The following is a 27,949-nucleotide window of genomic DNA, read 5'->3' on the forward strand; positions in this document are numbered from 1 at the left end:
ATTTGGCTTCTACATATTCTACAAACAGCCACCGACTTATTTAAAACACCTCCGTGTTTGCAAAAGCCCAAATGTTTCCACACGCTGGATCGATAAGTTGGTTTGTAAATGTCTCGCTCGCAGTCGTCTCCTCCACGCCGTGTTTTGTTGTTGTTCAGAGTTTCGCGCGGCTGCCGCTGCGTACTGATGTCGTCACAGACAGGCAGACTGAATCGAGTAACGTTTACCGTGTCTAAAGTGCTAAAAAACAAACAAACAAACACACATCCATACCATTTTTGTACTTAAATCCAATGTGCAGTTTCCAAGTATCGATACAATCGATTATGTACCATTTCAATCGATTTGTAATCGATATATGTCGTCCGGAATGCCGATTTGCAAAGATCGATTCAGTTGGACCGCAGGAATATAAATCGATTAATCGATTCAGTGAATGAATCGTTACACCCCTATTATCTTCCATGTTAAACGTTGTTTGTCTTTCTACAAAATATAATCAAAACTTTCCACTTTTATCAACATAACATTATTCAGAGTCCTAATTGGTTTATTTTATTAAGTCTTTATTTAGCTGTCATCTGAGTCTTGTTTGTCTTTTTCAGATCCGACCGTTCTGGGCTTCAGTCTGCTGTCAGAGTAGAAGGTGCAGCGCTACGGTTTCTGAGCATGACCTCTGACCTGAATGGCCTCTACCAGTGTGAAGCATCCAACCTGTATGGAAAAAAACACAGCTACATCTATGTGCATGTGACTTCTGGTGAGGTCGACTTATATTTGGATGTGAGTTTTCGTGTCAGTGTTCTTTTGTTCCTTTTTGTGTGTTTCGATTTTCGAGTCAAAATGTGTTTTCATTTTTTCTGTCCGTCAATAACAAAAAGAGAGATTGCAGTTAAATAATCGATGGCGGTAAACCTATGAGCTCCTATGGAGAAGCTCTGATATCAGGGCCTGGAGTTGAATTGCAGCAAATATTTGAAACCAGGACACACTGGAGCATTTGATACGTATGACATGTGGCTGTGGAAAGTCTTTGTATCCAGAAACTGAAGGAACGCTGCTTGAGACGGTTTACCAACTACCCAGACAGTTGGAGAGGAAACACTGCCAGCTAAACAATAAATAATGAAAGTGTAAGAATATCACTGCTGAGAAGTTAAAGCATGTATTTACTCTCCCTTCCTGACCGTTGGCTCTCTTCTAAAAAAAAAAAAATGAAGTGAAATGAATGACCAAGTTGCACACTGAAATTGGAAGGGTGAATATTCATTATTCATTAGTTACTTAATTATAAATCTCATTAAATCAGGCAGAAAGATTCAGTAAGCAAGTATTGTTTCCTTTCAGGTTTCATCATGTTTTTAAACCTCCTAGTCTGACTTCATCTGATAAAAGGAGCTGAGAAACCACTGAAAGTAGAGTAGGTGTTACGGGCGGTCGCATACCACCCTTAACATAAAGGCGAGACACACACAAACCGGCTCGTATCAAAATAAGTGTAACGCACCACAAGAGACCAGAGTGAACTCAAGCGCAGAGCGCAGTTTTATTAGCGGGGTACAGACAAGGATCAGGCGTGGTAGGGTCCGGTGAACAGGCAGGGGTCGAAAGCCGGGAGCGCGGAGGTACCGTCGAGGGTCAGGCAGGCGTGAACGAGGTCTGGGACAAACGAGAGGTCAATAACAGGTAGGCAGAAACAGGATATCAAGAGAACGCTCAGAATGTGATGGCAACATGCACAAGACTTCGCACCAGCTTCTGAGGCTTCGGCAGCTTAAATGCCCAACCTCTCCTGATGAGAGACGAGCCACAGGTGCGTTGGTGGGAGTCAAGTCAAGTCAAGTCATTTTATTTTGTATAGCCCATTATCGCAAATTACAAATTTGCCTCAGAGGGCTTTACAGTCTGTACACATACAACATCCTCTGCCCCGATACCCACCATCGGCACAGGAAAAACTCCCCAAAAAATGAAAAAACCCTTACAAGAGGGAAAAAAGGGAAGAAACCTTAGGGAGAACGTCAGAGGAGGGATCCCACTCCCGGGATGGACAGACTACAATGGATGCCATGTGTACAGAATGAACAATGTATAATACATGCAATTCCTATGACAGAAATGATAGTAATGAAGTAGTTGTGAGTAGTAAGCCAGGCGCACAGCAGGACCACTGCAGGGGCAACCACCATCAGATAGAACCACCATCACATAGAACCACCATCCACAGAAGCCTGTGGGGAGGGAGAGCACAGAGATTTTAGGAGAGGGTAATGTCGGTTTATGAGTAAAGTAATATGATTAATATCTAAAATAATGATGATGATGATGGCAGCAGCAGGCGTCAGCATGGCCACGGTAGGTGTCAGGACCAGGGTCCCGAAGGAACCATGATCTACGGAGACCTGATAGGGAAGAAAGCACAAAAAAAAACTCCCGGAAAGAAGCTGAATTAGTCATGTGCATTAATAAAACGTGAATTATGGTAGAACAAGAGCGTGCAAGAGGAGCTTGGTGTGTCCTAAGAATTCCCCCGGCATTCTAAGCCTATAGCAGCTTAACTAAGGGCTGGTCCGGACTAACCTGAGCCAGCCCTAACTATAGGCAGAATCAAAGAGGAACGTTTTAAGTTTTACTTTAAAAGAGCTGACAGAATCTGCCCCCCGGACTGAAAGTGGAACCTGGTTCCACAAAAGAGGAGCTTGATAAATGAAGGCTCTGGCCCCCAGCCTACTTTTTAAAACCCTAGGAACAACAAGTAACCCAGCATCTATGGAGCGCAGTTGCCTTGTAGGGCAATACAGTGTTACAAGCTCTTGAAGATACAACGGTGCCTCACCAGCAAGTGCCTTGTAGGTGAGGAGAAGTACCTTAAAATCTATTCTTGATTTAACAGGGAGCCAGTGCAGAGAAGTTAATACAGGAGTGATATGATCCCTTTTCTTAGTTCTTGTTAATACACGTGCTGCAGCATTCTGAATCAACTGGAGAGGCTTAAGAGATTTACAAGAGCAGCCTGATAACAAATAATTACAGTAGTCAAGTCTGGAAGTGACAAACGCATGAACTAATTTTTCTGCATCACTTTGAGACAGGAAGTTCCTGATTTTTGATATGTTACGTAGATGAAAATAGGCAGTCCTTGAAGTCTTCTTTATATGCGAGTTGAAGGTCATATCCTGGTCGAAGAGAACTCCCAGATTCCTGACGGTGCTGCTGGGTACCAGAGCAATTCCATCCATAAAAACTGTATCACGTGACAGCTGGCTTCGAAGGCGCTCTGGGCCTATCAGGATAACTTCCGTTTTTTCTGAGTTTAGCATCAGGAAGTTGCCGGTCATCAAGTTTTGATGTCTCCAAGACATTCTTGAAGTCTAACTAACTGGTCCGTCTCTTCTGGCTTGATCGACAGATAAAGTTGAGTATCGTCTGCATAACAATAGAAGTTTATGCGGTGTTTCCTGATAAGATCGCCCAAAGGAAGCATATAGAGGGTAAATAAGATCGGTCCAAGTACAGAACCTTGTGGGACTCCGTGACCAACATTGGTGGTCTTTGAGGATTCACCGTTTACAAGCACAAACTGGGATCGGTCCGATAGGTAGGATTTAAACCAGCTGAGTGCAGTTCCTTTGATACCAATTAAATGTTCTAGTCTCTGCAACAGGATACAATGGTCTATGGTATCAAATGCGGCACTGAGGTCCAGCAAGACAAGAAAAGAGATGAGTCCTTGGTCCGATGCAAGTAAAAGATCATTCGTAATTTTCACCAGTGCTGTTTCTGTACTGTGATGCACTCGAAATCCTGACTGGAAATCCTCGAACAAAGCATTGTTTTGTAGAAAGTCACATAATTGATTTGCGACGGATTTCTCAAGGATCTTAGAGAGGAAGGGAAGATTAGAGATAGGTCTGTAGATAGCCAGCACCTCTGAAGCAAGAGTAGGTTTCTTAAGAAGAGGTTTAATTACAGCTACCTTGAAGGACTGTGGTACATGTCCTGTCAACAAAGACAGATTCATAATATCTAATAAGGATGTGCTAACTAAAGGAAAAACTTCCTTAAGCAGGAGTGGGCGTGCCCGCTCAGTGGGCTGATCCTGAGTGGCACAAACCATTGTCACGTGCCACAGAGGGGTGACTGATATCCCGAGCTTCGGACCTTAGTATTCCGGAGACGGGGAACGTCTGTTTGTGACAATAAGCTAGGGGTATTTTATTTAACAAAATGGATATTAAAGGTATCTTAACAACAAACTAAAACAAAATACAAATGCGGAACGTTTTCACTGCCGGGTGGACGGCTGAACGGCGATCTTGGCAGCAGCAAGCGCCGTTATGCATTCTCAAGGATCTGTGTGCGCCTCCGAGAACGCTCAGGAAGCCTTTGTAGCGCCAACACAGGTTCTGCTCAGGTGTGGCTCATCTGTAATCAAGACACTGCATGAACCCAAACACATGTAGCAACAAACACAAGCTGGGGGACGTAACAGTAGGATAAACAACATTTAAGTAGGTACACGTGATTAACTGGCAATACAGTACAGTATATCATTTTTTAATACTTTTTTTGTGTCCTGTCTCTCCTCAGAAGTCTGCCGTGCCTGTTGGATCTTATTTGTGATTCTGATCATCATGATGCTTGTTGGAGTCTCTGCTCTGTGTTACATGTACAAGACGGGGAAATTTATACGGTACCGAGAACAGTAGTACTGCACACTTAAGTTTAATATACTGCTAAGTGTAGAAAATGTATTTTATAATGTATTGTATTATGTATTTTATATCTTTAGTGTGTTTATTAGGGACAGGACAGGAGAGGACACGCGTGCAGAGACGGCGACAGTCCAAGAATTGGAGCCACTGGAAGTGGTAGAGGTAGATGAACGTATTTTAAATTTGTTATAGTGCATTTGTGCTTTGCTTTTTGACCTTCAAATTATAACCTTTTTTATTACTAATTCTTTTAGAAACCAACGATAATGTACAAAAACATCTACTAAAAGAATGTTTTTTACCTGTTTTATTTACTGTATTAGTTTTTTTTCAGTTTCATGATAAAAATGTTTTTTCAGCAGATATTTTAAAGCTATTTTTAGAGCGATTTGTAATTTGTTTTAATCAAATGTCTTAAATTGTTTGCTGTAGGAACACGTGGAAGCAACAAGCTAGAAGACAGTTGTCTCACTGCAAAGGACCCAGTGCTGACACCACGTGTGTGATTTCACAACAACGGCATCAACTGTTGATGACAACAAAGGATTATGAAGAATGTCTACAGGCCCAAAAGAAACTAGCTGACTGACCAATGTTTTCGTGAATAATTTGAATTGGGAACCTTGAGAGTATGGAATGAAAACCTGAGAATATTGTGCAAATATACAAAACAAAGTTAACTAGCGGTAAAAACCGTGTGATCTCCCCGTCCCCCATGCATCATTACCTGTGTCAATTACACCTGTGCCCCCATATGTAGACTCCCTGTCACAATAACACACTGCCACCCGTGGCTCCAGACATCATTTGCCTGAAGGCAATTGACTCGACAGTTGACAGAGGAGGCATGTCATCAACAACATACCTAAGCAATCAATTTATTCACCTCTGACCATCTTATCGGCTGCACTGCAGTCCGTGCAAAGTCGAATGTAAGAAAAATTCTCACTCGACACCTGGGGCCTGATGTACAAAGACTTGCATGGATTTCTTACTGAAAAATGGCGTACGATCGAACTCAAATGCCCTCGCACGCACAAAAATATCCGGATGTATCAATGTGTGAGAACGCATGAATCCAAGCCCATTTCCTTTGTAAATCTCAATCAACGTGGAATTGAGCGCACATGTCGGAGTACCCGACTCCTCCCTGTCCACGCCCCTACTTAAATATGCAAATAATATTTAAATGAGCCCTGCATCTGCGGTTCCCCTCTCTGCATGATCAGAAGATATAGAAAAAAAGAATGAGTAAGATGGTAAAAAAATAACTTGAGCGAGATGGAAGTGCTACTTTCCGAAGTGGAAGCACGCAAAAATTTACTCTTTGGCACGCTATCATCAGGAATAAGCAGCAAACGTAAGAGGAGTGGGTGGGGACGGTGGCACTTAAGTGCGAAACACAATGGCAAATAGGAACGCACAACGCAAATAGGAAAGCACAACGAAATTAACTCCTTACGGAAAGGGTAGGGCCTTATAGCAGAGGACGGACCCTTCTGATGGGACAGACAGACTGTCTGACTTTTAACGGGAAATGATACAGGGCTCTCAGACGGTCCCGCATTTCGGTCTATTGTCACGCACTCCCGCCACACATCCAATTCCTCACACCAAGGAATCGGACTCCGGTCCCCGAGCCGTTGTTCAAATATAATTGTTTCTGATGTCCGACCTACCCACCTCCCTGGATGAGCTCATAGACCTAACTCGGCGAGTTGACCGACGCATCCTTGCCCGGTAGGAGGAGAGGCGACAGGGAGGGGCTGGACGCCTCCAACCCCGCCGCAGCAGTCCGCCACACCAGGCTTCATCCCTTCGATCTGGATCCCTGGTGGAGGACCTGGAACCCATGCAACTCAGCCGGACCACCCTGTCAACCGTGGAGCGCCAGCGCAGACTGAATCTGTGCATGTACTGTGGGGGAGAGGGACACTTTGTCTCCAAGTGCCCGGGAAAAGCCAAGGCTCACCAGTGACTGGGGACGCACCGGTGAGCCCTCCCTCCAAACTGTCCCCCATCAAGAGACCAATCTGCCACTGCCGCCTGCTGGTGCCAGGGGGTTCCCACACCCTGGCGGTGTTCATTGACTCGGGGGCCGACGTATCCATTATCAACAGCGAGTTAGCCCGGCAGTTGGAGATTGAGAGAGTGCCTCTGCCTCAGCCCGTGCCCGCCAATGCCCTGGATGGTCACGCCCTCGGAATGGTGACCCACCAGACTGTCCCTGTCCAGATGCTGCTCTCCGGGAACCACCATGAGTCGATTTCTTTTCACATCCTGGACTCAACTCGGATCCCGCTCCTCCTGGGGTTCCCCTAGCTTCGCCGTCATAACCCGCACATCGACTGGGCGACAGGGTCCATCCTGGGGTGGAACACAGCCTGTCATCAAGTCTTCCTGAAACAAGCCCTCGTTCCCCAGCCCCCATCCTGCCCCACTCCAGCCCCGGATCTGGCGGGCGTCCCGGCTGAGTACCACGATTTCAAGGAGGTCTTCAGCAAGTCAAAGGCTACCTCCCTGCCTCCACACCGGCCGTATGACTGTGCCATTGACCTCCTCCCTGGCACTAGCCCTCCCCGGGGCCGCCTCTACTCCATCTCGGCCCCAGAGAGAAAGGCAATGGAGGATTACATCAACGACTCTGTCCGCCGGCATCATCCGTCCCTCCTGGAACCCAACCCGGCTGGGGCTGGGTTCTTTTTTGTCCAAAAAAAAGACAAAACGTTGAGACCCTGCATAGACTATCAGGGCCTCAATGACATCACGGTAAAGAACCGATAAAGAACCGATACCCGCCCGCTGGAGGGGACCACCGTTTTCACCAAACTGGACCTTCGAAACGCTTATCACCTGGTCCGCATCCGAGAAGGGGACAAGTGGAAGACGGCTTTCAATACGCCCACCGGCCACTACGAGTATCTGGTCATGCCCTTTGGCCTCACCAACGCCCCTGCCGTCTTTCAGTCCATGGTCAACGACGTCCTACGGGACATGCTTGACAAGTTTGTCTTTTTATACCTGGACCACATCCACCACATCCAGGCGGTCCTCCAAAGACTTGCAAAACTCGCTCTTCGTCAAGGCCGAGAAGTGCGAGTTCCATGCCCCCTCTGTGTCCTTCCTTGGGTACATTATCGGTCAGGGGGACATCCGCATGGATCCGGCTAAAGTATCCTCTGTCACCGCCCGGCCGGTGCCAGAGTCTTGAAAACAGCTACAACGGTTCCTGGGGTTCGCAAACTTCTATCGCCGCTTCATCCGAGGGTACAGCACAGTGGCAGCCCCTCTCACGGCTCTCACCTCCCCCAAGGTCCCTTTCCGATGGTCACCTGCGGCCGACTCCGCCTTCCAGACCCTGAAGAGCCGCTTCACCTCCGCCCCCATCCTGCGCATGCCCAACCCAGAAAGGCAATTTGTAGTGGAGGTGGATGCCTCGGATGTTGGCGTAGGGGCCGTCCTGTCGCAGCGGGCCGCCGACGACCAGAAACCCCACCCCTGCGCCTTCTTCTCTCGCCGACTGAACCCCGCAGAGAGAAACTACGACATCGGCAACCGAGAGCTCCTGGCAGTAAAGGCGGCTCTGGAGGAGTGGCGGCACTGGCTGGAGGGGGCCAAACAGCCGTTCCTGGTGTGGACCGACCACAAGAACCTGGAGTACATCAGGACGGCCAGAAGACTAAATTCCAGGCAGGCCCGCTGGTCACTCTTCCTCACCCGTTTCAATTTCACCCTCTCCTATCGACCAGGTAGCCGCAACATCAAGCCCTACGCCCTGTCTCGCCTATTTCTGATGGGGGAGGAGGAGGGTACTACAGAGGCGGACACCATCCTTCCCCCGGCTCGCCTGGCGGCTGCCATCACCTGGGGAGTCGAGGAGAGGGTCCAGGCAGCTCTGGAGGAGCAGCCAGGTCCCAGCGCCTGCCCACCCAACCGACTCTTTGTCCCGAGGCAACTCCGGTCTGAGGTGCTCCAGTGGGGCCACAGTACCCATCTCACCTGCCACCCAGGGATCCAGCGAACCAGAGAATTTCTCCGGCGCCGGTTCTGGTGGGAGTCCCTGAACAAAGACGTCCAGGAGTTTGTAAAAGCCTGCCCCGTCTGTAACCGGAACAAGTCCTCCAACCAGGCTCCAGCTGGACTCCTGCACCCGCTTCCCGTCCCTGAAGTTTACAGACCTTCATCCGCCAATGTCGGGGCACCTGGGCCCAGGCCAGGGCCAACCTCCAGCGGTCGGTGACTAGATACTCCGCCTCTGCTAACCGCCGACGCTCCACTGCGCCCACTTACCGGGTAGGCCAGAAGGTCTTGTTATCGACCCAGTACCTTCCCCTTCGTGACGACTCCAAGAAACTGGCCCAGAAGTTCACTGGCCCATTTAAGATTCTCAAGATCATCAACCCTGCTGCAGTCCGCCTGAAGCTTCCGCGGACCATGCGTGTCCACCCTACATTCCACGTCTCTAAGATGAAGCCTGTGGTGGAGAGCCCTCTCGTTCCCGCCATCCCGGCCCCCCCACCTCCCCGCATTGTAGATGGAGGTCCTGTCTATTCTGTCCGACGCCTCATCCCCTCCCGCCGCCGGGGGAGGGGCATCCAGTACCTGGTCGACTGGGAGGGCTATGGTCCGGAGACAAGATCCTGGGTCCCCGCCGGTTTTATTGTCGACCCACGACTTATCACCAGCTTCCACCAGCAACACCCGGACCAGCCCTCCAGGACCTGCCCAGCAGCCAAGAGGCTCCGTCCCAATACCCGCACTGCTACATCCACAGCCGGCCCTGACGAGACGGAGGACTCCTTGCCCCGCATCCACAATCAGTCACTCTCCTGCCTTCCACACCTGCTTCGCATTCACAATCAGCCCCGCTACATAAGCACTGCACACCCAGCCTGTCATTGCTAGATTGTTCTTCGCGTTATGCAAGTCTCTCCAGCACTCTACCTTGGACTGATCTCCCGGTTTCGACCCTGCCTGTTCCCGACCCGTTCGTCTGTCTCCGCCCCGGTGAGCACCTCAGCCTTCTGTCCCCGACCCCGAGTCCTGCCTGAGCGCCTCGGGTTTCTGTTGCCTGCTCCTTGGACTGCCCGGTGCTTCTGCTCCTGTGCTCCGGATCCCCAAACGGCCCAGCGATCGCACCAGCTGTCTCCGGGCATCTCCTCCCCGATCCTGAGGACCGAACTCTGCTCTGCCTCTCATTGTGCCCGAACGCCTGCTGTGAGGCCGTGTTTAATAAAAGCGTTAACCAAACACTCCGTGCCGTTGTGCTGCATTTGGCTCCGCCACACGCCCGTGTCAAATTGAACAACAAAACAGTGGTGAAACACTAGTAGGACACTTTTAAGACACTCGTAAAACATCGCCATCTCTCCGTGACTTTCTGCTGCGGCCCTCCTGCTGCGCTCACTTCGTTGTCTAGACACCCCTTCTTGACATGACGTTATTGCAGTTTTTCCAATTCTAGCCTTGGTTGTCAGCATCCATAGGGCTGTGGTCTTTCGCTACTAGCTTTGTTGAAGAGTGTTGTTTCAACAGGTGCTTCATAAGATTTGAAGTGCTACTTTTAGATGTGGATTGCTTTTTTGCACTTGCACTTTAATTAGAACTCAACACTACATTTTTGTCTTTAATTGCCGATGGTCCCGTCAAAGGGGGGTTGCGCAACGTTGCACGCCCGTGAACCCCCGCATGACTTTAACGTGGACAGTATGTGGCCCCCTACCTGAAATGAGTTTGACACCCCTGCTCTAAAACAAGAGCTAATTCATCCAGACTTGCCAGCTTGTCTTGCCGCGCCGTAAATATTGTCATGTTCAGTCGTCAAGTCTGATATGTAGAGTGAACATTTAGATCTACATTTAACATTTACATTTACAGTCTGTGACTCACAGCTGCTCCTATTACCTGATTAGTGGAGTCACATGACGCAGCTATGCTTTCTGTCAACAGACCAATATGATAAAGACACTCGCCCCCCCTCCCCCCTCCACCCTGACCTCTACTCACTGTCAATCACTCAGTCAGTCAGTCGGTCTGTCTATTTCTCCTCCTCTCTCTCTCTCTCTTTATCTCTTCCTCACCACCCCTCCCTTCCTCACCCTCTCACCCTCCCTCTCTCTATCTACACCCCCCCACCCCACCAATCCAATAAGTGCACCGTTGCCGTGGTTACTCGCACACACGCTGCACTATCTCTGTCTGTGACTCACAGCTGCTCTTATTACCTCATTAGTGGAGTCACATGACGCAGCTATGCTTTCTGTCAACAGACCAATATGATAAAGACACTCGCCCCTCCTCCCCCCTGACCTCTTCTCACTGTTAATCACTCAGTCAGTCGGTCTGTCTATTTCTCCTCCTCTCCCTCTATCTACACCACCCCACCCAATCCAATAATTTCAAAATAAAAGCCCCATGGAGGGAATTCTTACTGTAATGTTTGTGATGAGGCCTATTAATTAAAAACTTCTTAGTTTGAATAACAAACATTCTGTCTCCCAACCCCCCCTCACCCAATTCCATCATTACAAAATAAAAGCCTCAATGATTATCTGTACCTTAACCATGAAGCGGTTTCATTGAAATACGTATTGCTCTTTCAAATACTACTACAATCACTAAGCATGTTACTAGTACTTATAGTAGTACTACAACTGATACTTCTACTACCATACTACTAGTACTTCCACAGCTATTAATACTACAATTACTATTAATGTTATTACAAATACTACTATGGCTATTAGTATTACAGCTGTTTCTACTGCTATTGATGCTAAACCTACTTCTACAGCTAGTACTACTAATACAATTGGATTATAAAAATATTCCATTTAATTTGTGATTATGTCCTAAAACGACGAAGTAAAGGTCTTGTGATGATCTAAATGTTGACATCCCCACTAATGTTCCATCGCTGGAATCAAAGGGCGTTGCTCACTAAATGGAATCTGTGTGGGATGTGGTTCGTTTTAGTCCAGTTTATTTTTACAATAAGCTGCCAGAGTTTTGTTTCTGTGGGATCAAAACATCGATCAGATCATGTGGCCCAGCACAATTTTGCCGGTGGTGCAAGATCAAAGGAATCAGCCAGCTCAAGTTAAAATCAACACAGATTTAATAACCAACAGAAAAAGGTACAATTACGAAATGAACTGGTCCATTGATAGTGGTATGTTCCAGAACAGACTGACAGACTGACTCTACCTCGACTAAAGACTAACAAATTGTAGCACTTAAATTGTACTTGTAACGTCACTCATCTATAGCAAATTGTAAATTGGCTTATTTGAGGAAATTGCACTTTCTTGTTTCTTGTTCTCCTGAGTTTGTAACCTATGGTGGAATGCACTTATTGTACGTCGCTTTGGATGAAAGCATCCGCTAAATGACATGTAATGTAATGTAATGTAATGTTATAGAGACCCTCCTCCTGAACAACTAGTTAGTTTAGTCGAGATTTCTGGAAGAATGTGTCTTTCTTTTTAAAGTGGTGTGTTTTGTGTCAGGAGGTGGTCACAGCTTCTTTACAGCTCTCAGCAATTGGCTGTCACGTCAAGAGTAGCTCCGCCCAGCTCAACAGTAGCTCCGCCCAGCTCGGCCGTGCCCTCATCCATCCTCCTATCTAAACAATGTCCCACTCTTTTACAATTAATAATTTACGTGTCTAGATTATTTTGCTTCCCCTTTTGTCTTATACCATGAATATGTATATAAGAAGAATAGGCATATAAAGCTGAATTACTGTTGCTGTTAAGCTGCAGTTTACATCCAAGTCTGTCCAAAATGTCATCATTATTATTTTCTTGACAGATATTTGGGTGAATTTCCTGCTATCTTTATAAGAATTCTTGAATTAGGCGAGGGGACAGACTAAGAATGGTTGTAAAGGACTCTATGGAAAAAAAGGATGGAGTCACCCCCCGGAAGGATGCCCCCATCAGGAAACAACAAGCGGCGGAGTCAGTACACAGAGAGGCTCAATTCAATCTATGGGCTCCACTGAGCTGACGACACATTTCAATGAGCGTTAAACAACAGACAAGAAACCAAGAGCTTCAGAGGACGTCAATCACACCGATTCCTTTGTGCGTTATTACATTAAAACCAGTAGGTCACTTCAAGGACTGTGTTTCCACTTGTGTATTTATGCTTCTCTTTGTGTTTCCTAATGTTCATAATGGTTTATCTGTTGTGTGATGTGTTGAATGTTTCCATGTTTGTGGTTTATTGTGAAGGCAAAGATGTGAGTTTAACAGGCTTCAGTTGGGGGTCGGTGCCCTCTAGTGTCTCATGAGAGAATTACACAAGGTCCTTTCAAACAAAGTGCATCACATTCAGAGACCTCAGCACAGGTTTATCTCTGATCATTTCAGTGGCGTCTCTGAGTGTGTGTTGCTGATATGATTCATAGTCATAGTATGCGAGCACACTGAAGAGTAAACAGTGAGATTGTTAGAATGTCTTCACTGTCTTTGGTTTAAGCACAAAGGGCGATGAAGAGGAGACATCTTAATGACATCTGCAGAGAGAAAGGACTTCATGTAATTAGTGATGTGTGGTTGTAAAAGTTGTTTGTGATCAAATCAATAAAATATTTCAAAGTAGAAGCTGTGAACTCCGTTGGGGAAACACACATGTAGCAAGTATTCTATTTCTATTCTTATTAGCAATATAACTGAATTTTTAATACTCTTCATGATGATGCAGGAAAATACAGAAGGTTTTTTTAAGGTTTACAATATTTTAAAGAATAATTCTCCATCCATTGTCTGTGATCACTTTTCATCTACAAGGTTGAAAAGGAGCAAATCCCAGTAGAAAATAGGAAAACGTTGTGCGCACCCTGAACAGGTTGACAAACTATCACAGAATAACACGTAGACACAGATAAACTATTTGACCTGAGCTGCTTGTTATTAGATTGTAGCAGGAAGTCAGAGAACACAGAGAAAACTAAGTGGACACGATTAAGAACAAGCCGCCCTGATTAAGTATGTTCTACTTTAAAAGCTTTTAACATTAACAAAAATAATGCAATAGTGGTATTTATTATCCGTGGAGGGAAAAAAAGATACATAATAATAAATCATTTAAACAAACTAAACAATGCTCTCTGCAGAGCATCTACCACCGCAGGGTTCGCAGGAGAGCTGCCTCCATTTTCAGAGATCCCACCCACCCTCAAAATGGTCTGTTCACGCTTCTACCCTCAGGCAGGAGGTACAGAAGTGCCAAATGCAGGACCACCAGACTGAAAAACTCTTTTTTCCCCACTGCCATTAGAGCCATCAACAGCTGAGAGGACTCTATAACCTAATCCACAACTGGTCTGCACTTTAGCTTGTTAGGATTTCACTTACTGTTACTGTACTGTTATTTTATATTGCACACATTTCATTTCATTTAAGTTTTTATTTTACAACCTGCTCAGTTTTTCACTTTTCCTCCGCACCTCATTTCTGCCTTATCCTTACCTAATTTTTACATTTATGTAAATATTGTATTTTTATTTTAAAATTGGTCGGATTTCCAGAAAAGGCAAGCACAAGAATTTCAATACACAGGGCGTGTGTAACTGACAACAAAAATGTTGGAAAATGATTCGCTTGTAAATGTCCCATGTTACTGTTTTTTAAAACATGAAAAGCATCCATTACTTTAGCGTCCATCACTTGTAAGAAGCCACTCAGTAGTTTAGTCACGATGCGGCCAAAAGGTGTTTAGAACCATCAGAAGTGGTTTTCCTGCAGTTGAGCATTTCATGTAATTGTAATAATTAAATTGTGTTTATAACAATAATGAAGAACATAAAGATTACTTATAATATATTTATTGGAGTTTGTTCCTCAGCTTTCTAATTGTTTGGTTCCCACGTTGACTTAATGTCTCTTTGTTCCTCTGACTTACAGCACAAAGCTGAGCTGTGAGCAGCCGAACTAACAACTAACCACTTCCTTTTCTCTGCGCCTCCTCCACAAATACATCGAGGTGTGAAACTTGCAGTCGGTCTTTCTCTGTCTGATGGTCATCATGTTCCACCTGAACCAAGCAGCTCTTCTCTCCATCACACTGTTCACGATGTGCCAAGTCTCTGCAGGTACAGAGGACATTTGTGTTTGTTATTTATGTTCATTCTCTACATTTAATTACAGATTGTATTTGTATTGATTGGTTGTTTCTTTCAATGTTAGATAGTAATGCAGTTGAGCAGAGGAAAATATCGGTGTACAGAGGAGAGTCCGTCACCTTCACCTGCAACGTGTCCAAGACAAAAGTATCGCTAATCCATTGGACCAAAGGCGGATCATCTTTTGTATTTCATGTCTCATTGAATAAGAGTTTTTCAAATTTCACTTCACACCGACTGACAATAGACACAAACTTCCCCTCAAAGATGAATATTTCAAACGTTCAGCCTGACGATCGAGGAATCTACAGATGTACTTTATATGACTATAAAGGTACGAGGAGTATTGAGTGGAATTTAACGGTGTCTGAGGAACATGAAGGTAAGTAGAGCACAAAACTATTCACCTCCACAGACACACTGCATTTCAAACCTGAAACTGTACCTACATTAATTCACATGTGATTTTGTGCAGAATTCAGTTATTTGTGGTTATATATCACAACTGCAACTGAATCTCTTCTTAGTTTCTTCATCACAGCTGTTTGTCTCTACAGGTGAGTAATAGTTTTCATTCATTGCTGTGTGTGGAAAGTGTAGTAGCAGTAATTAACATGACAAAAGTTACACATTGTATGTGTTTTATTCACTATGACTTCATTTTGAAGCAGTTTATAAACACAAGTCCTTTCCTCTTCATCTTTGTGGACAATGACTTCCTCGTCACCATCTGTGCACATTGTGTGATCGTAGTGTGACAGTTACATCGCTGGACATTTCTGTATGTTCTACATTTACTGAATTCTGTGATAATGTTAATCTTCATTCTAGTAAATGTTTCTATTGCATCATGGAGATTTGAAATGAAGTGGATGAATTATCGCAAAAAGCCACAGCAGCTTTTGACTTTTCAAAGCAGGAAATGGAAAATGTGACTAACATGAAGCATAAAGCTTTATTCCCTGAAGTGTCCAGTAGGCCGTGTTAGTCAGTGAATATGGACAAAATACCAGAACACAACACTATTTGCAACAACAATATATTTACAAACTCAGAAGAACAAGAAACAAGAAAGTGCAATTTCCTCAAATAAGCCAATTTACAATTTGCTATAGATAGCGTTATAAGTACAATTTAAGTGCTACTATTTGTTGGTCTTTTAGTCGAGGTAGAGTCTGAAGAGGTGTGTCTTTAGTTTGCGGCGGAAGATGTGAAGGCTCTCTGCGGTCCTGATGTCTTCAGAGAGCTCGTTCCACCATTTCGGAGCAAGGACAGCGAAGCGTCGAGATCTAGTCGAGTGTTTTGCTCTCAGTGAGGGAGGGACGAGTAGTTTGGCAGATGCAGAGCGGAGAGTTTCTAATTACTAGAAAAGTTTTACATATTAACCCATTTTACATGTTTTTATTAACGTTTCATGAGCTACAGGCACATCGATCGTTAAGCGGCTCTTGAATGAGAAGCGTTTATAGAAGGTTGAATACGGACTTCCTCTTTGCGTTAATATATTACACGAGTCTGCAGAGAGACAACTTTGGAAATATTTTTTCTAAGTTTCCTGAATATAGTTTTACAGGTCAGAAGCAAATACATCTGACTTTTTAGCAACAAATGCTGCAGAAGAAAAGGTACAATAAGGAGAAAAAGAGAAGAGAGGACGGAGAGTTGGAGGTAAAGGTAGAAGAACCTGTAAAGAGAGACAGAGGGCGACAAACTCAAAGGAAAAGAGATCAGTAAATGTTCAAAGAAAATGAGAGATGGAGATGAACTGAAAGGAGAGAAGGATGAGATGAAATAAGAGGAATAGAAAAATAACCTGATGGAAAGATGCAGGAACAAAACATCTGCCACAGTTTCAGCTGTTGGCTCTCAGTTTATGTCAATTCCACTACTTATACAATAAAAATAAGACAATTGATCAATCACTAGAAATGGATAGTACATTGTTTTTTATCAAATACAGTAAGTCATTACTTTAGGTAAAATATCAACATATTGTCCCCAAATTTATAATTGTGAGAATAAAGGACGAAACAGAACCTTTGACTATTACAAAAAATAGAACATTGTGAAGGTATTTTCTGATGTTTATACTTCCATTTAATATATGTGTTATACCATAGTTGCAGCCCTACTAATATAGTCACAATCACACATCTTACTCACAGTGTTTCTTCAGAACAATTTATTTAATTTTCATTCTTAAAGTAACACTTTTAGCTGAAGAACCTTTTCCTTTTAAACGCATGATGGAATATATAAACCCTAAACTTTTATGAATTAGATCGTTTACTTACAAAAAGTATTAATGTTTGTCTCTGCTTCAAATAATAATGTGTCTGAATCAACTGGAAGCTGCACTGGAGTCTCATCACTGGTCTCAATTTCATTTCTGCATTAAGAAGCTGGACCAAGATCCCAGACCAGGACCAGGAAAGAAAGACCCTGAGTTACGTCACGTTTCATCTTCAGTGTGGAAAAGAGGTCAGAAGGACTTTTTCATTACTCAAACTATTCCGTTCTAATGTCTCCTATTTCCAGCACATCCGCCTTTTTGTTTCTTGGAGCAATAATGAGTTTATTTGCACTTCTGTCTCTACAGGTGGCTCCACTCCAACCACACAGTTGTGTAGAATACAGTAAGAATCACAAGTCAGTACTTTAAGAGGCTCCCGTTAAGGATGAAGTTCAGTGCAAAGACGAACAGGAAATGAAAGATGTTGGAAAGAGTGAAACATTCAATCCACACAAAACCTCAACTTCATCAAAAATTAAGAGCTTATGAGTACAACTTCCTTCAGTACATCCTTATCTTCACACAAACCTGCTCATTGGATGAGTAATAACATGTGGAATCAAACAAAAACAAGGAAACGGGTTATAATAAAGAACTGTCTCAAATGATTATTCCTAAAGAAGAAAACAAAAATAAAAGCTAAAACAAAAAAGGGGGAACAAACCTTTCTGGACAATGTGTGCTCAATAAACAATAAAGAACTGTTCCTCCTCTGCAACGTTGGAAGATTTTCTGCCTGTTTGACACCAATGTCGTCTTGTAGGGAAGAACTGGCCGGGTGCAACATCTGGAACTGAACAATTCACAAAGTTCAAACTGTGTAACCCAGTTGTCATCTGTACAGGTAACAAAATATTTTACCGTAACTTCCGGACAATAAGCCGCTACTTTTTCCTCCACGCTTTGAACCCTGCGGCTTATACGACGGTGCGGCTAATGCGAGCGATAATGAGCACTTGGCGTTCGCTACAAGCGTTCGCTCATGCTAACTATGCTATCAGTCTGTAATAGTGAAGAAAAACAACTGCAGAACGAGCGCACGTGCTCACACACGCCCCCTTCAGGCGGGCAGAGGTACTGACTCCGCCCCCACAGCAGTGACAAGCAGGAAGGAGGCTCCAGACCAGCTGCCTCCTTACTGCTCTTTAACTCCGCCGTTATGTCAGATTAGCAAGACTAACACATGTGAAATACAGGACCCAGACTATGGGATGTGAGGACATGTGATACAACTGTGTACAAGCATTACATTGGTGATGTATAGAGACATTCATTGCACGTGTTTAAATTGAGCAAAAACATGAGCAGCTCAACCAGGTTTATGAGGGGTTGCGCAATTGCGTATTTGAGCAGGAAAATACACAAATTCAGCGATTTTGACTATAACAATCACCGGATTGATTGGAATCTAATAATTACACTTCTATCACTGATCAGTGGACAAAACCGACGTTTGCGGAGATCTCCCTCCATGAATCGGAGGTGTTAGCAGAGATGGTTCGCTCAACGGTCCCGGCGTTCATACCCAATGCTAGACCGAATATTATCGCAGTACAAATAACACAAGTGGAGCATCATGGCTGTTTGACTTGAACTGAGTCGTCTTTATTGAACGCAGGTTCACTTGACCTCTGTTAGGTCACATGTCCATTCAGGGGCATCCTATTGGCTACCGCTTAACACACAATACTGTATATAATGTATAGTTACCAGTAAATATAACAGATTGTGACAATGGAGGGCATATACTCATATATGTTAACAGGAGGCCATCCGCGCGTCCTTATAGTCCGCCAATGACGGGTTGTAGAAGTGGTCATATTTACGGATTTCTTCCGACAAAAGCTCTTCAATCTGATCCGTTCTCTCATAAACATTCTTCGTTTCAATAATGGCAGAGACTCTGTGAGACTCCATAAAGGATGTAGTTACCAGACCAATCACAGCCTTGCGGGCTGTGAGAAGCTTGCGTAGATTTTGGCGCTAGTCTAGAAAAATGGGTTGAAGCACGCAAGGAGGTGTGAAAAGGTACGCAAGGGACACGCAAGGGGCTCTTGCGTCTGCGTGTCCTTGCGTCTCTCTGAAAACACAGAAGCATAAATTAGGCTTAAAGAGGAAAGGGCTCGGAAGACAATTTAGACTCCGCTAAAAGCGGACCACTGTACATCTTCTCCAAGCTACACGGGACCTGCCCGGCCTGGAGCGGAGCTCCTGAGGACGTCTGTGTCCCTCCCCGTGTGTTGTGAGGTGTGGACTGAGTGCGTGCTAGTGTCCGTAGTGGATTTATCTCACGTGACCCAGCGGCTCACCGGAGTCCGACAACCCCAAAAATCCTCTCTTCTCCGGTTGGACTCTCCCTTTTATAATACCAGAAAGTCCGGAGATTCATGAAAGTCCCCAAAAAAAACACAAAGAAGGGAAGCATCCACCTGCACTTGTGCATCACATCTCCTCGCAGAACTGCTGTCACTTTGGTCCATTACACAAACACATCTCATATATCACAACATGTATATTTTGCGTTTTACAGTTTTAGGTGACATGCGCATATAAATTAAGAAAAACCAACACCTGCACATATATAGGTGTGTCAATAAGGATAACTTTATACTTTTTATAATACCGTGGTTAAGCCTTTAGGTAAAACTACAGAGCATCTCTTTTATATGTACTCCATAATATGGGTGATTATTTTATCAAAAAGTTTGGTCCTTCTTATAAGATTAAAACATAGGCACTTTGGATTCATGTGTCCCCTTTTCCTATCCCAGACCTTTAATAGTTCTTAGTCGTTAAAAAGTATTATACCAACATTATCAATTTTAATAAATAATAAACACCATAATAGTTGGCGGCGGTAGTGAATTTGTGAGTTTGCAAAACGTCCATAAATCTGGTGAAGAGGGAGGTGCGTGCAGACCCCAGCTTATGGCTTGCAATGCGACTTTATCATTCACTACAGTACAGCAAACTAATGGATAACTCATTCCTTAGTACCGGGAGGCTTTTAGTTTGGACTGCGTTCATCCTGACCACAGTTGTTGAAGGTATGTAAGCCTTGATACATGTTTTTCTTTTAAACAACTAACGAGGACGTAATTCACCTTCTTTGTAACTTCATTTCTATCTAGTCAGCCCACCAGGATCTTTAAATCTGTTAAGAAAAGTCTAGCATGGACTTATTAATTAACTCGCTGTTTATTTTTTCACTAAATACAATGGAACATATCTTGTTAATTTTTTGATTTTCTGAAGCAGTGATGTTCTCTTTTGACCTTCAGGGCCACAGAACATTGGTCTTTGCAATAACAAAATCCATAAATCGTTAAACTACACAGTATGGTCTGACGGAGGGTGTGACATTGTGTGGGCGATTGTGGACGACTGTGGGTGAGTGGGGAGCACGGTCGTCCTCCAATCAGAGGGTTGTCGGTTCGATCCCAGGCTCTGCTAACCCGCATGTCGATGTGTCCTTGAGCAAGACACTTAACACAACATTGCTCCTGTAGCTGCGACTACAGTGTGTGAATGTTAGTTACTGATGGTAGGTGTCACTGTGTATGGTTCTCCTGTCATCAGTGTATGGATGGGTGTGAAGGGGTGAATGATGTCATGTAGTGTTAAAGCGCTTTGAGTGGTCGGAAAACTAGAAAAGCTCTATACAAGTATACAGTCCATTCACTATTTAGAGCAGTTTTTCCTGTGAGGGCCACATAACTTTTCCCCCCTCTGACGGGGGCCGGGGTCAGTTTGTAACAAAAAAAGTGTGACAATCGCAGGGGTGCCTAAGTGTAAACATTTATTGTTTTCCAGAAAGCCACACATAACCAAATATTAATAACCCTCACAGAAAAAAAGTCCTTTGAACATTAACTTTCTGTTCAGCTTAACAGGTAAAATATTAGCTTAGTTGTCAGAGCAGAATCTCTTACTTAAATGACTCAAATGAGCAGTCTCTCAAAGTTCTTGGAGATGGATTTCATCCCAGTAGATTTTATTATGATTACATTTGTTTATGCTCTGAATGACTCATTCAAGTCAGAAAAGTGAGCTTATGTTCATCAGTGTGAACTGTGGGCCTGCATGGTAAGAAGCTGAATGTCCGGTTCCATTCTAGTCACAGCCAGTCTCAAACACTGATGCAGATGTTCATCTGTCAATCTTGATTTCATCAGTGTTTCCAGGTGTTTCATGTGTGAAAAGGTTTGCTCCCAAATATACGTGCTGCCAAAAAGTGTAAACATCTTCATTGCATGTTTTTTTTATGTTAGTGTACATGTCGTTTAGGAGGGCAGCATAGAAGTCAATGAGCCGATTGGGCTTGAATGCGTCTTTCAGAAAATCACAGTTCTGTAACTCAGCCAACTCAAAAAAAAATACATTTTGAGGGACAATCGTCATGCTGGTGTGTCCAACATGCTAAAGAACAGGTAGTCTGTTGCAATGGTTCCCAACCCAATTCCAGCCCGATGGTTTTTTTTGCCAGTTTAGGCTTGTGAGAGATTCTGCTCAGCACTGGTGTGAATCAATCCATGTGTTTCAACTGGTTTGTGTTTCCTAACTGGGAATCTGATTCTTGATGTGATTTTATTTACCTTACAGCTCCCCAGGTGATTGGAGGAAATGTGACTGTGGTGGAAGGACGGACGGACATCTTGCCGTGCAAACTCATCGATCCTGATGACTCTGTACTCAGCCACATTGCATGGAGGAAGGAACCTGAGGAGGAGAATTTCATTGTGATTGACCCTGCAACTGGAATGAAGTTCATCAACGGAGTGGATAAACAATTAGATTTTTTAGGGAACGTTAGCGACTACAACGGATCGCTACGGTTTTCCAACATCACTTTGAGAGATGAAGGCACCTACACGTGTATCTTCACTTTGTTCCCCATCGGAAATGTCCAGACGAAGATACTTCTAAACGTGCTTGGTATGTTTCATTGTATAAATGTGTGTGAGAGGAAACCGTGTTGACCTTCATGCTCACATGTGGACGTCTCTTACTTGCTCTTACTCTGCTAGTGCCTCCGCTCACAAGCCTTGAGGATAATCGTCCTATTTTGGGTGAAGAAGAAGTTCCCCTCGTTACATGCAAGGCAGCTGGTTCCAAACCTGCTGCAGAGGTGCGTTGGCTCAAAGGTACTTTGGCAGAAAAAGTGACAGAAACAACTCACGTCACCCGTCATGACAACGGTACGACAACCACAGTCAGCTCGCTGTCTGGAGCGCCGAGCAGAGAAATCCACGGTCACTTGGTCGAGTGTATTGTCACTAATGCAGCCCTGTCAAAAGAGGAGAGGCTGCCTTTCAACATACAGATGTACTGTGAGTACACACACGCTTCATCACTCCCTTACAATGTGTGGCGTATTCATCTTCATTTATCATTGTCCTTCTTGGTTATTCAATTAATTAAATGAATTGTTTAAGAGTAGTGGATGAAGACAATGTTTGCATTGTTCACCATCACATGAGCTCTCAGTTGTTTTGGCTGATTGGGTCTCTGCTGAGGCTGAAGCGGTTCAAAGTTATTCCCGGAATGAATATTATACGACTAGAATAAATACGTTTTCTTGTCATTTTTCAGGTAAAATTAAATGTCGCTAAGGCGGCTATGGCACGGCTCTTCTTAGATTCAAGTTACAGAGCTAGAGAGCTTTTTGTAATATTATGAGCACAAATACATCAATACAATACATTTGTGAACGCTTCAAGCTAATTAACAGTTATAATTGTGGGTTTCAATAACACAGCTCATTTCCTCTCACAGTTGCACCCACTGAAGTGAAAATCAACAGGAAATCGGAGGATGTATTTGAATGTGAGACTGAAGCCAACCCACATGCACATTTTACCTGGAGCAGGTACAGTAGCTGAATGAACCAGTTTTTAATCGGTCAATCTTACCGAACGATACTTTCATGTTGAACGCTGTTTGTGAATTAAAACACTTATTTATCATTTTAATTTGAATCATTTTCTCTTATTTTGAAAGGCAGCCCTACTTTTATTTAGTTATTAAGACAAGAGTTTTAGAATCGTCTGAATTCATTCAAGTAGTTACTTAGGTATGTTTGTCTTTCTCACACACTTTCTACAAAGTCACAGTTCATGTTCATCACTGGTCGGCTCTTCACACTCACCTTCTCTCCCAATGCTACAGCTCCAAAAAATAATCATAACTTTCCACTTTCGGCACAACTCAACATTGATCGGACTGCTGGTTGTAAGTCTTTATTTAGCTGTCTGCTGAGTCTTGTTTGTCTTTTTCAGATCCGACCGTTCTGGGCTTCAGTCTGCTGTCAGAGTAGAAGGTGCAACGCTACGGTTTCTGAGCATGACCTCTGACCTGAATGGCCTCTACCAGTGTGAAGCATCCAACCTGTATGGAAAAAAACACAGCTACATCTATGTGCATGTGACTCCTGGTGAGGTTGAGTTTAGTTTGGATCTGAGTTTTTGTTCCTGTGTGTTTCAATTTTTGTCAATAACAAAAAGAGAGATTGCCGTTAAATAATTTATGGAGGTAAACCTATGTGCGAGACTCTGATATCACGGCCTGGAGTTGAATCTCAGCAGATATTTGGAAACCAGGCTGTGGAACGTCTTTGTATCCAGAAGCTGAAGGAACGCTGCTTGAGACGGTTTACCAACAACCCAGACAGTTGGAGAGGAAACGCTGCCAGCTAAACAATAAATAATGAACGTCTCAGAATATCACTGCTGAGAAGTTAAAGCATGTCTTGACTTTCCCATCCTAAGCGTTGGTTCTCTTCTATAAAAATGAAATGTTTTCACAAGGAATCATCAGTTGCGCATTGACATTTAAAGCTGGACATTCATCAGTCATGACTTGCTCATTAAAGCAGGCAGAAAGACTATTTTCAAACCTCCTGGTCTAACTTTATCTGATAAAAGAAGCTGAGATACCACATGGTTTGGCAAAAACGCAAAACAAAAACAAAATGCATGTAGATATACCGCAATAACTGGGAATGTGCAGTATATGAGTTTTTCCTTTTGGCTTTTGTGTCCTGTCTCCCCTCAGAACCCCATAACTGGTGGAGCTATTTGGGCTTTTGATTATCCTGCTTCTTGGAGTCATTGCATGTATGATATGGCGACCTTTCTAAGGTACGGAGAACAGTAGTACTGCTCACACATAAGTTTAAGTGCTAAGTGTAGAAAAATATTTTCTGGAAATCTTTTGTGTGTTAATTGAGGACAGGACAGGAGTGGACAGACATGTCCATGACTGTCCAAGAAGCAGAGACTTGAAGTTGAGGGAGAAGAAAAATGTATTTTTAAATTTGTTTTTATAACCTTCAAATTCTAACCTTTATTCTCACCGATAATAATGTACAAAAAACCCTCTACTTAAAAAAATGTTTTTTCCATTTTATGAAGAGCAGATAACGTAAAGCTCCTTTCAGACTCATTTGTAATTTATTTTAATCAAATGTCTCAAATTGTTTGCTGTAGGCACCTTGTGGATAAACGTGGAGGCAACAAGAAGACAGATGTCTCACTGCAAAGGACCCACTGCTGACACCACTTGTGTGATTTCACAACAACAGCATCAACTTCATCAACAAAGGATTGTGAAGAATGTCTACATGCCCAAAATAAAATATGTGACTGATCAACAATGTATTCGTGAGAATTAAGAACCTTGAGATTATTGAATTAAAACCTGAGAATATTGTGCTAAATCAGGAATCAGGAAACATTTATTGCCAAAATATGTCAAACATACAATGAATTTGTCTTTGCGGTTGGTGCGTGACAGACAATGTGACAATAGACAACAAGACAGCAGTGCACAAGTAATAAAATAAAGTAAAATGAAATGCTAATGCAATGGGTTAGTAGAATAAGGCATAAATGTCTTATGACATACATTTTGACACCCCCACTATTGTTCATCCACAAAATCAAAAGGCTTTGCACATCAAATGGTATATTTTTTAATTATATTAAAAATACATTTTCACAAATAGTAAATAGGTGTCTAAGCAGTTTAGCCATTCAATGATTAAAGTTTATGAGTGACATATCATTTCAGAGTCGTAAAGTACTTTCACTTTTGGGCTCGACCTTCGATAAGACAGATAGCGGCATATTACAAATAAAAAGACGCAGGGAAGAAAAAGAAATAGGAATATTTTTGAAGGAGACGAGTGAGATAGAAAGTGAAAGAAAAGTAAGTAACCATAAAGATGAAAGTGGAGCATTTAATCTATAACGGACGAACACTAATCTCTTCATACTTCCCCCAAAATAGTGGAGGAATGAAAATATTCTAATGTGTTTAGATATATCATTTTCTGAGAATGAATGAATGAATCCAAATGTGAAACAGAAAAAGGGGCCTTACTTCCCTTTACTTTATTTTTCTGAATTGAAACACTTTGTATGAACATGTACAATTTTAACATTTAACATTTTATTTATTTTCTCTTATTTTGAAATGCAGCCCTACTTTTCATTAATTGGATTGCAAATGACTTTTCCAATTAAGAGTTATTAAGAGTACATTGTTTCTATTTGCTGTCATACATTTATACTCAGGTCTTAGTAATAGTTTTGAATCGTCTGAATTCATTCGATTTGTCGCTCGTGTATTGATTACATGCAGATGTTGATACAACTCTATTTAATCACACTGTGTAGTTACATTATGGTCTTAACACATAGGTATTGGTAGACGTATGGTACAGAAAGACATACAACCCATCAACAAACACAGGTAAACACTTCCACTGCCTTCCCTTTTAGATGTTTGTACGGCGCTGAGATCATCGAGGCCTGTGTTGGCAACGGTGAGGATGATTGTGGCTACCTTGTTGACGAACATCAATTCTCAGACAGTTTTCATAAATAGTTTCTTCTCTCTCCTGGTGTTAAAAAAAACAGCAAAAATAAAGAAAATGCTAACTCTGACTCAAAGCATAATTATAGTTCAGTTTGATCTCAGTAATCCTGCAGAACATATTGCAATAGTTCTCCTGTAGTGATGTTATTTAGCATTTTAATTCATTGTCAACATCTCAAATGGAAAATTGCTAATTATTATATTTACCATTTCTGCAGGGGGAGAACGACCCCTGAAAGAGAGTGACATTTGTTTTATATGTATGCTTAATGCAGCTGGTCGTACGTCATTGTGAGCATAGGATCACGTGGTAAAGAATGGCGGGATGCAACTTACTCTGCATGTTGAATGCGGACCCTGTGCAGAATGATCCAAGCTAATATAAAGATCAGGCAACACACACATGGAACAGCAGATGCCACTGTAATGATCAGCGTGTTTTCTGATTTTCCCGGAGCTGAAAAAAACGGAATTAAACCATACGGTAAGTCTACGAGGAAGTTAAATAAAGCTCAGACCCATCAGAAGATCTTGCACGTGTGAGCTCATAGTTTCATAGAGGAAGTGGTGGCGGCGCTTGCATGTCCTGTTGCCTTTCAATAGGCCGCAGACGCTAACGTTGTGTGCTACGACATCACTGTGCATAAGAAAAACACGTTTTAGTGAAGGGAGTTATACAACTTATTTTGTTGCACAGTGCACAACAAAGATGAAGTCAGCCCTGGTGATGCCTGTGAGACTCTTTGGTACGAGTGAATGTCTCATCTGTCTTTACTCTGTAGATACTCGGGTTGTGTACGTGTTGTATCGTATAGAATCAGTTGCCCAGTAACATTTTTTTACTCTTTCCCAGCACTGGGATTACTTTTCCCTAATTTGTTTAGGACTGAATCAGCTCACCTGTAATTATTAACTCCCATCTCTGTTCCTGAAATCTTGCGTTCGTGTTGAACTCACAGGTATAGTTTCCTGCGTGAGACTCCTGGACGTTCTCAATGAGCAGTGCTTTCGGCGGACTGTCTGTTATGTTTATGTTGCGGTGGGTAGATTCATTACTGATGTGCAAGTTGTCCGGTGGTTGGAAACTGAACAGCGTGACCCCGTTAGTTTTCCACGTCAGCTGAACGAGAGTGACGTTTGACTCGGTCTTGCAGGGCAGGATCACCCTGCTGCCAACCTCCCTTGAGATGGTGCTTCTCTCTGTGTTGGGAAAGACACATTTTAGATTTCACCACTTTGGCACCATTACATTTCCTACTAAAATTAAAATTTTACTTTTGGGGAAAGTGTTTCTTGGTTTTCTTGCCATGTCGTCTCAGATAACTCTCGGAAAGACAATCAATAAACCTATTTCCCAAATTTGTCAAGTTATCTGCTCACATCTATTGTCAGGGTAAGAGGGTTGTAAATGAACATTACCTGCTAGTGAGGAAATCCAGGACATGCAACATATGATAGAAAATTTCCAGTTGATGCAGAAATAATTCTCCATCCCACCTAGACAAAAAGATAGTTTTATTGTTAACATCATATTTAAATATTTCATTTTTTATTTTCAACAGAAAAAGCCTCACCGAAATTAAAAGTCCTCTTTTAAAGAGTCCTGGCCAAAATAGACAGATACAACCAGAAATTACAGAATGAAAAATGAAATGTGACATCGCAAAAATATGTGCAGAGCAACTAAACAAACATAAACACAAAACGTAAATCATTAATAGGAGTGCTGATAAGAATCGTTAAGAATATATAGTTTGCAAACCCAGACGCAGGATAATGAATAAAGAAACTACACTTACTCGCTAGTAGTGATTAGCAGCATGTGCTGGTGTGTTCAAGTGTGAAGAACACTAGGCCAGCACTCCCCCTCAGACACATGCAACAGCTTTTACACAGGAAGCGGATCTTGTGACGGTGGTCTATGGCTGTGTG

General features: G+C 43.2%; 3 protein-coding genes and 1 long non-coding RNA gene across 30 annotated transcripts in view; 3 read left to right on the top strand and 1 right to left on the bottom strand.

Annotated features, from left to right (window-relative positions):
* The window catches only part of LOC120834313 (nectin-1), a 71,100-nt gene extending 45,485 nt beyond the window's left edge, over positions 1–25,615 (top strand). For 6 of the 24 annotated variants that reach the window (XR_013452979.1, XM_078090315.1, XM_078090313.1 and 3 more), the window contains one exon: positions 24,664–24,793. Coding sequence is in view for 13 of the 24 variants with exons in the window: in XM_078090318.1 (XP_077946444.1) it covers positions 606–760; positions 4,591–4,693; positions 4,793–4,877; positions 5,148–5,171 (367 nt within the window). In the remaining 11 variants the exon portion in view is untranslated. The other 18 variants (XM_078090309.1, XM_078090307.1, XM_078090311.1 and 15 more) reach the window with 9 other exon arrangements.
* LOC120834321 (uncharacterized) lies at positions 15,242–17,800 on the top strand. Its single transcript, XR_013452986.1, has 3 exons — positions 15,242–15,401; positions 17,244–17,325; positions 17,444–17,800. It is a non-coding gene; the product is annotated as an uncharacterized LOC120834321 (long non-coding RNA).
* On the top strand, positions 20,047–24,793 carry LOC120834316 (nectin-1). The gene is made up of 7 exons (XM_040202250.2): positions 20,047–20,184; positions 21,740–22,072; positions 22,165–22,467; positions 22,913–23,006; positions 23,416–23,570; positions 24,191–24,276; positions 24,625–24,793. The coding sequence occupies exons 1-6, from the start codon at positions 20,076–20,078 to the stop codon at positions 24,223–24,225; spliced, it is 1,029 nt and encodes a 342-aa protein (XP_040058184.2). The 5' UTR covers positions 20,047–20,075; the 3' UTR covers positions 24,226–24,276; positions 24,625–24,793.
* LOC120834320 (uncharacterized) lies at positions 24,855–27,904 on the bottom strand. Of its 4 annotated transcripts, none has more exons than XR_013452985.1 (7): positions 27,817–27,854; positions 27,592–27,620; positions 27,437–27,503; positions 26,918–27,217; positions 26,354–26,474; positions 26,225–26,249; positions 24,855–26,039 (listed from the first exon to the last, which is right to left on the bottom strand). XR_013452985.1 is itself a non-coding variant. In XM_078090334.1 (7 exons), the coding sequence occupies exons 3-7, from the start codon at positions 27,507–27,509 to the stop codon at positions 25,941–25,943; spliced, it is 618 nt and encodes a 205-aa protein (XP_077946460.1). In that variant the 5' UTR covers positions 27,510–27,514; positions 27,592–27,620; positions 27,817–27,897; the 3' UTR covers positions 24,855–25,940. The 4 variants fall into 4 exon arrangements, 2 of the variants coding, with proteins under 2 accessions (XP_077946460.1, XP_040058191.2); XM_078090334.1 differs by having other exon boundaries at positions 27,437–27,514; positions 27,817–27,897; XR_013452984.1 differs by lacking the exon at positions 27,592–27,620 and having other exon boundaries at positions 27,817–27,864.
* Positions 27,905–27,949: the final 45 nt, after the last annotated feature.

Source organism: Gasterosteus aculeatus, chromosome 16, assembly GCF_964276395.1.
Source record: "Gasterosteus aculeatus chromosome 16, fGasAcu3.hap1.1, whole genome shotgun sequence".
NCBI lineage: Eukaryota > Metazoa > Chordata > Actinopteri > Perciformes > Gasterosteidae > Gasterosteus > Gasterosteus aculeatus.